Source organism: Coffea eugenioides, chromosome 10, assembly GCF_003713205.1.
Source record: "Coffea eugenioides isolate CCC68of chromosome 10, Ceug_1.0, whole genome shotgun sequence".
NCBI lineage: Eukaryota > Viridiplantae > Streptophyta > Magnoliopsida > Gentianales > Rubiaceae > Coffea > Coffea eugenioides.
In genome coordinates, this window is record NC_040044.1 from 34,917,958 (window position 1) to 34,926,898 (window position 8,941).

The following is an 8,941-nucleotide window of genomic DNA, read 5'->3' on the forward strand; positions in this document are numbered from 1 at the left end:
TGTCTATGATATAGACAAAAAATTAAAAAACACTCTTGAATGATATTAAATTGCGAAACAAATTTTAGAATTTTCTACTTTTTTTTGATAAAACATCATAATATCATTAAAATATGTACTAATAGCAAAAATTACATCGTCAAACATACTCAGATATCAAAGAATATATCCTAAGAAAGAATACTATAAATCTGAAAAACAATAAAAATTACATTATAAAGGTCCAAATTTAAAAAAAAATGAGATAAATAATTGTAGTTCCATGGATATTTATGCATGCCTCCAATTATTAGATCTGCTGATTAACTGCTTCAAGTCCCGATATTATGATAAGATCTATCGAATATATCTAAGAAATTTCAGATTTGAGAATCAAAATCTGAAAAAACTCAGATCTAATAAAAGAAAAATAAAAAAATTATCAAAAACTCTCACTAGAAATCTCTAGAAGAGAGTAAAACTCTCACTAAAAAATTTAAGAGAAAAGGAAACTCTCACTGGATAATCATAAGGAGAGGAGAAACTCTCACTAAAAAATCTTAGAGGAGATTTTATTCACATAAATAAAAAGAAACTATAGAGAAGGCTCCTTCCATGGAGAAAGATTACGAAGATTTGATCTCTCTCTCATGGGAGAATTAAAGGAAGTTTTAGTTGAAGAGTTTTTTCTACAGAGAATAATTTTCTCTGATAAATGGGGTTTTTTTTTTCATCACTTATTTTTTCGTCAATTATAAATATGGGGTCTAGGTATCTCATTGTTTAGCCAACTTTTCTGAGATTGTGTGTGTGTGTGTGTGTGAAATTCACTTTCCTTGACACATATGCATACTATCAGCATGGCCACCGGAAATGGAAATCACGAGGCACAACAAACAGAGGAAGACTTTGAACAATTTTATGAGACGTGGAAGAAGCAGCAGAACCAGCATCTTCAAGAACTCATCACTGCATCAGAACAAGTTTCATCCCCAACAGCGCCAACAGACGGGATCACGGCTTGTTCCTCCTCATCACCACCACCACCAACAGACGGGATCACGGCAACAAATTTGAGCAACTTGGTGAAACGCGTGGTCGAACACTATGAAGAGTACTACAAAACCAAGTCAGAATGGGCAGACAAAAATATATTGCAAATATTGTCACCCCCATGGACGAGTTCTCTTGAGGATGCATTCCTTTGGATTGGTGGATGGAGACCCACCATGGCTATCCATCTTCTCTACTCAAAATCAAGTTTACAGTTCGAATCCAAATTCAATGTTTGGATGCAGGGAAAATTGACTAAGCATGATCTTGGCGATTTGACACAGAGTCAAATCAGTCTAATTGACGAGCTGCAGAAGAATACAATCATTGAGGAGAAGGAAATAACTGGAAAGATGGCCAAGCAGCAGGAGAAGGCGGCCGGTGCAGACATGGTGGAGCTGAGTCATTTGGTGAGTGAGGCACTGCGTGAAGAAGAAAAGGGAACGAAAGCAAGGGATCACGAAGCCGAACAGAGCCAGGCTGAGTCAAGTCTGAATCCCAAGGAGAAAGGGTTTAAGAAGATCTTAGAAAAGGCTGATAATCTTAGGCTGAGAACCCTTAAGAGTATAATTGAGACATTATCTGCAACACAGGCTGTTCACTTCTTGATTGCTGCTGCTGAACTTCACCTGAGGCTACACGAGTGGGGAAAAGCCAGGGATGAAGGGCAACTCTCTGGCGGAGCTGGCCATCCCATTTTCCAACAAGAAGCCTGAAGATTGTATTTGTTTGTGTCGATTTCTGAGAGGGAGGGGTTTTTATTTTCTTGGCAGCTTATAGTTGTTTAGGGCTTCAAGTTTATAAAACTACCTTAATTACCGTTGGTTTAAATTGTAGTAGTAGACAGGCCATATCTTGGTTAATATTCCCATTCCAGCTTTCTTAGTCTAGGTGGTCACCAATGGTCACCATAAACTTTTGGCCATCTCGAAATTTGCGGAAAATCATATGAGAAGAACCAAGTGAAAAGAATACAAACCACTCCCAACCAACCATACAAGTTTACTCGAGACAGAGGCATACAAAAAGAAAGCCCTGAGGAGGGTTTTCTTTCACGAGTCAATACAACAACTTTTGGGGGGAGAGAAGTTTAGCAACTGCAACAGGCTATGTGATTATATATTAAAGAAACAGTTCAATAAAATTACTAGTACGCAACCAACTTACACTAATCTCTATGATAAACTAAAGTAACAAACCTGCTTCACTACAGGTATTTATTTAAAGGCAGCAGCAGAAGGGCATGATGACAGATCCTTTTTTCTAATGCCAACAGTTTGGCGAAGGCTGCCAAAAAGTAACTCCTTTTGTTCATTAGGTGCACCACTTCTTTAACAACAAAAATGCTGCGCCTGCAAAGAAAAGAGGAAGAATTTAATTAATGCCACTCGTAAAAATGGAGAAGTAGATGCATATCTTCAAAAGAATTGAAAAGAAAGTATCCACCAGAGAGATTACATCATCCACTAAACGTTGCAGCATAAATTTACTTGAGATATTCAAAGAAATAGCAGTGGCACAATTTGGTTTGAAGACATGCATCTCTCGGAAGCCAGTTCCAGATCTCAATCTCGTAGAATAAATAGGTACCAGATCGTGGAGAAAACCATGTTTTAATGATGTAACTTGCAGAAAGTAATTGCATTTAGAGTAGACCATAAACTTGTTTTATAAACATCATGTAGTACAAATATAGCTTCTTGTCGAAAACATATTGCCAAAACTCATGAAATTAAAGCAACAGCCAAAAAGTGAATTGCTCTGCTCAAATGCACGAGAGTATTCTTCACATAAAGCATACACCGAAATCCAATTATTGATACAGAATTTGAAAACTTGCACGATTTGCAAAACCAGAATTTACTCTGGAATTAGGTGTATGAGCTCTAAATGTCAAAAGATTACAGCAAATGTTTCCTGTGCATGTTCAGAAAAGCAGGTGTATTTTCTCTTAGTATGGTGTATGTCCCAGGTCCATTCTATTTACAGGACTTGGAAAAGCTTACACAGAAGAATTCCAGAAGCCAGAATTTTCTCTTGCATGGCATATGATTTTAAGCTTGTAAATTGTAAATCTCCAGTTCTGCACTTGCGTGTGTGCTTGTGCAAGTGGTATCTTGATTTACTCGGTTTATAGTTGGTACATATTTGTTGCATCTGAGTGAGATTACAGCTACAATGATTGAGTACCAACTACCATTTTTATCTGGAACAGTGTCTAGGTTAACCATGTGCAGGAGAATAAGGGATGTGTTAAAAAAAAAAAAACCAGCAACATCTTAGTCAACGAGGATAAAGGAGCAATATCCAGGCATCATCTGTTTTTCGATTAGCAGATGATGAACCTAAAATATTTTGGTTAAAAATGGTACCTTGAAACATTATGACCTTCTTCAGAGCTCATCTTTTCCAGATTCTTGCTGAGCTGCCTTATCTCGATTCTTCTGAATAAACTCAATCATGTCTTCCTTGGTCCTGTCACCATCATACTGCAAGATATTTCCACTTGCTGATTTAAAATACAATGTTGGGTAACCTTTGACGTCAAACGTTCCTTGTGGGATATCATTTGCAGTAGCATCCTACAGATCAGAAGTCAAGTTAAATGTAACATTTTTGCTTAAAAAAAAACACATTGCAATGAAAAGCAGCTAAAGGAGGACAAATTAAAAGTGCAACATCAGTAACTTCAACTGCACTATTTTTCTAGACAATTTGTGCATGATTTTATTCTTAGATTTACCCGGTTGTCAAACCATGCCAACCAATAAGATTGATTATAGCCTCTTTCAAGCTTACAGATGTTTAAGACGCTCTAATTTGCTTTTAAAATCTAATTTTAGCTTATTGGAATCTGATAAAAGCCAACCCAAATTAGCATTAGAGATCTTTTGAAACAAGTTTTAGCTTTCACAAATTTCTGTAACAAAGATGTGCTGCTTATCTTTAAAACAATTTTTTCCACAATCCAATCTCTTAAAGTAGCTCCAACAAGAGATGAAGATGAAGCAAAGAACAGTGCTGATGGAATTGCACAGCATGCACCAAAATTCACAAAAAGCAAAATTTGTCAAGATTTAGTAACAAATAAAGGGTGGACTGTGACAAGATTAAACCAAATTACTAAGTAGAAGATTTCTAAGATGTAAACAGACTCACAATTTTTGCAATGACCACATCAGCATCATTTTCAAGTGAGACAGCAACTTCATCCAATATTGGGGCCAACTTTTTGCAGTGTCCACACCATGGTGCATAAAACTCCAGTAGAACTGATCCAGAAATAAAGCATATAAATCAGCAATCACAAAGCATTTAAGTAATGACCACGTTGCTATAATGGCCTCAACCATTATAACCATTTATTCAGCCACAGCTATAGAACAATTGAAAGGATAGATAGACCATTTATGCCCAACATTTCTGCTTGCACACCTATCCCTGCACATGTGCCCATCCTCTACACGTGCACATACCACAAACACAGCAATGCAGAAACACAAAGGAGAGACACAGCTATCAATTCTCAGCTAAGAAACAAGAAAGCAAGAAGATAACATTAACAAAAAATTGAAATCTAAGGATTAAAACAAGGAAAATTATATGGCAGGTTCCCTTAACCCCAACAAAAGAAGGGTAAGACACAGAGAGACAGTGACAGCAGCACATTCAAAAAAAAAAAAAAGTTCTCCTCACTTTACTTTAAATATCCATTATGTTTTCTTCATTTTTTTTTTCCCTGAAGCAAAGTTCAATAAAAAAGGAAAAACATCAAGAACAGCCTATAGACAACCAATGTATGTTTGATTGGAACTAGCAGGAAAAATTAGCAACCGAGAAACAAACTCAAACTCTGAAATTAATCCTGCATACCATTTTTCCCAGAATTGAAAACGAAGTCCTGGAGTGTGTCAGCTACCACGACCTTAACAGGTTCATTGTTAACTTCTGGTATGGGCTCTGACTTTTTGTAAGGTTTCACATGTCCATCCTGTAAATACATTCTTCAAATGTTAAAGAAAACCAGGAAATCTGTAATTAAAACTGATTGCCAGTTCCCTTGAGAAAATATGAACTGATATGTGCTATATGGCCCCAAAATAAACACAAAATAAACAAACAAATGAAAATGAAAAAAAATGTAGTTTAATAGGCAACTACTGTTTTCCTACATTTCCCATCCATCCAGAAGACTCATTTCCTAAAATGGGGTTCCTCCAAAAATGGCAACAATAAAAGGAAGAAGAAATCAAGCACAAGTACCTTGTAATCCTTCACCCAAGAAGCAATATGATCAGGCTCCAAGTGAGTTTTGAGATACTTCTCTCCATCATTTGTCTGTATGACAATGAGAGGCACCTGGTCCTCCTTGAGTCCAAAATACTGCTCATCAAAGCCAATGGTGTTGTCAGTGTGTCAATAGATCAAAATCAATAAGATTTATGCAGTAAAACAATACCAACCTGGAAAGCACCTTGGCTGGCCTCAAGATCACCAAGTAGAAAGCCTATGCCTTTTCCTTTGTATTGCTCAGCGACATCACGATACTTTGATTTAAAAGCATCAATGTTCTCACTGCTGAAGTTCAGAAACAACATTGCCTGCCCATTTGGAACACAAAGTGTCAATGCATATGCAAGTAAAGGAAATTAAAAACAAACATTTCCTTTAAAAAGCCAAAGAGGAATATGTCAAGAAGGTTTACTATTTCAGATAACAGATTAGCTGTCAAATAATACGTGCAACAAAAACCATAATCCCCAAACTACAATGGAATATATCTATTAAAACATTCAAGAAATTGGTCAACATCGGATTGAAAGGGGTAAGGGTTGCGAGAGGTGGAAAGCGGCAATCAGGTTACAAAGTCAAATAACAGTTCAAGATTAAGACTCAAGTGAATCACAAAATTTTTGAACAAATTATGCTATTTTTGAGTAATGGTATAGTCAACTGAAACCATGTAGATCCAGTGCTTTTACTTGATTCCCACTTCCTTTAGAGCAAAAAGGTTGAAAGAAAAAACATCCAAAAAACATGCAATCACAATCTTGCCAACTTAAACAAGGCTAAAGAGATCAAAAAAGAAAATATAAAATTCAGCAGGACCAATGGAGAGAGTTTGAATTGCATCTCACCTTGTCATTTTCTGTATTGAAGAACTTTATGACAAAAGGATGATTGTTTGGGTCATTGTTAAACAGAGTCACCAAAGGAACACTAGACTCTTCAATCAACTTCACAAGATCATCCACATTAAATTCCTAGCATCCCACAAAAAAATTCAATTAGTGATCTGTGCGGAAAGTAGTGATAGTTGTTCACCATCCAAAAGACACAATAAACTAAACTATACCTGAAAATCAACAACAAGCTCATCAAATGGCTTAAACAACCTAACGGTAGGACCCGAAATAGATAATTCTCCACGAGGTAGAAGCTTGGCATCCAAAACATGGCCGAACTCGAAATCAGAACGCAACCTTTCAGCCACAGTAGTAAAGTTGTCAAACTTCTCTCCAGAAAACTCGGGAAACACCCCAACCTATTAGAACAGATATGGAGACCATTTTTAGTGTAAGCTAAGATTAGACGATTATAAAGGAAGATCAACAACCAGGCTGCCCTTTTTCTCAGTTGATTTTCCAAAGGGGTGGAGGATGGAACTTACAATAACAATCTTTTTTTCATCAACAAATGAGGTAGCATCTTCAGCAGTTTTAATTTCAACTGATGCAGGACCACTTTGCTTCTTCACGTAAGCAACAATACCATCAGCTTCACGAGGTCCTTTGTAATCTTGAACAACGCTACCTCCAAATCTCAAGATCTTGATAGTGGGGAAACCGCTGACACCAAATTCAGTTGCAAGAGCCTTATTTTTCTCCTCATTGGCATCAACTTTGGCCAAGATGAGCGGAGGATCCTCCTTACTCAAAATTGATGCAGCTTTCTCGTACTGAAAATTAATGTGTCATCTTTTAAACCAGCCATATATGATAATTCTAGCAGCCAACACTTGTATATGTAAGGAAAAAAAATTCATTACAATCAATCAAAAATTACCTCTGGAGCTAGTTTCTTGCAGTGCCCACACCTGTTACAATGGATGCATAATTAATAGCTTTAGATACTTAGGATTCCTAGTTTGAAAAGAAGAAGAAGAAGAAGCGAGAAACAACGAAATAATGTTTACAGTCAATCTTGTGTGGAAATATTTCAGAAAAATTGGTTCGTTCTAAATTCAAACATCAATTCCATCAAAGTTGCTTGAAGGTTTAATTATTGCGGGTTTCAAAATCTTCCAAAACTAATTAAAACAACCAAATTCAATTCTTCCTACCAATAAAAAAAAAAAATCAAATTCCGCAATCCTCCTCCATATCTGGCATTCCTTGTTAAAATATATCCCCAAATCAAATCAAACAAAACCAATATACTCTCCTTCTACTGACATTGAAAACAATAGCCAGAATAATTAATTAAGTACAAGAATTTCAAACCCATCATCCCAAATCCAAATTTACCAATCCAGACAAAACCCCAAGTTCTTCCAACATGCAAACAATTAATCTTATCCACTTCTAATTCCAAGAAAATGTAAGAAAAGTACTCCAAGAAACGAAACAATAAATCCTAGCATTTATAACACAGAAATGAATAAACAACTCAGCACCCTTCCTGAAATTAATCTCTTTTATTCTAATTTCAAATCGCAACAGATACATCCTCAATATTCATGCCAAGGATCACATGCACATGCAAGTTTCGCCAACCAATAAACTAAAAAGTCACAAACAAAAACAAGGGCAGGAAATAAATAGTTAAAAGCAAATAAAAATAAACAAAAATCAGATTCCGGAACTTTTTATGAGAATCCTTTACCAAGGAGCATAAAATTCGATGACAATAAACTTGTGCTTGGACACGAATTCGTGAAAATTGGAGTGGTCCAAAGTCACGACAAACTCTTCCGATTTAGATTCTTCTTCGGTGGTTCCACTTTCTGCAGCAGCCAATCCGATTATGGAAAGCATAATCAGAAGAGAGGATATCCTAACCCTACTTCTGGACGCCATTTTTTCTGGATTTTTGCACAAAAACTGAAGAGTAACCGAAGAAGATTTGAGATTTAGTGAAGACAAATGTGAATCTGAGAAACGAGGGGTTTATATAGGATTTAGGAGAAAAGGGGAGAGTTCACTTCCAAGTCAATATGGCTTTTGCCACCCTAGGAAGTGCTATTGCCACTACAGATGATGCTTTTGATTTTTTTCAAAATGACGAAGATGCCCTCCCCGAAATTAGCTTAGCACTTCTTTGATTTTATAAGCACTTCAAATTCCTCACATATCGTTGTAACGTGGAATTTCCAGTTACAACGATACGTGAAATTAAATTGAAATAATATACAATCCAAACAAATTCATTTTGAAAATGCGTTGAATTTGTAAGTTATTCCTCACAAAATGCGTTGAATTTGGTCTTCACAAATGCGTTGAATTTGGCCTTTGCGAACATTAAATTGAAAATTTTTATTTGTCATTTATTGGAATATATTCATATTAAGACTTAAATACTCATGAAATTAAAGTACCTAATCGAATTTTTTATGATAATGAACATAAGCATAAAAAAAAAGTAATGAATTTGCAAGCATATATAACGTCTCAAAATATTTTAAGATTGCTTGCTCCTATCTTTTGCCTTCACGATTGCTTAGGAGAGAGGAGGGGAAACAAAAAAAATGATTATATAAAACTATACGTTGTGTTATACATCATGGGAAGGGTGAAAAGATTAAAAAAAATCAATAAAGCTCAAAAAAAATATGGAATTGACTTACTCAATCAATTAATAAAAGATTATTATAAGTCCATTTATTCAAAATCGGAGGACAATTCTATGC

The 8,941-nt window shown here is 35.8% G+C and overlaps 2 protein-coding genes across 3 annotated transcripts; one reads left to right on the plus strand and one right to left on the minus strand.

The window, feature by feature from the left end:
- The first annotated feature begins 707 nt into the window (after window positions 1-707).
- Window positions 708-1,859, plus strand: LOC113750161 (protein DOG1-like 4). Its single transcript, XM_027294110.1, has one exon. The coding sequence runs from the start codon at window positions 825-827 to the stop codon at window positions 1,746-1,748; it is 924 nt and encodes a 307-aa protein (XP_027149911.1). The 5' UTR covers window positions 708-824; the 3' UTR covers window positions 1,749-1,859.
- Window positions 1,860-1,995: 136 nt separating this feature from the next.
- LOC113749598 (protein disulfide-isomerase) lies at window positions 1,996-8,190 on the minus strand. Of its 2 annotated transcripts, none has more exons than XM_027293392.1 (11): window positions 7,918-8,190; window positions 7,099-7,129; window positions 6,704-6,991; window positions 6,389-6,577; window positions 6,171-6,296; window positions 5,496-5,633; window positions 5,296-5,415; window positions 4,906-5,023; window positions 4,192-4,304; window positions 3,405-3,614; window positions 1,996-2,378 (listed from the first exon to the last, which is right to left on the minus strand). In XM_027293392.1, exons 1-10 carry the CDS (start codon window positions 8,109-8,111, stop codon window positions 3,426-3,428), a joined length of 1,506 nt encoding a protein of 501 aa, XP_027149193.1. In that variant the 5' UTR covers window positions 8,112-8,190; the 3' UTR covers window positions 1,996-2,378; window positions 3,405-3,425. The 2 variants fall into 2 exon arrangements, with proteins under 2 accessions (XP_027149193.1, XP_027149192.1); XM_027293391.1 differs by having other exon boundaries at window positions 1,996-2,384.
- Window positions 8,191-8,941: the final 751 nt, after the last annotated feature.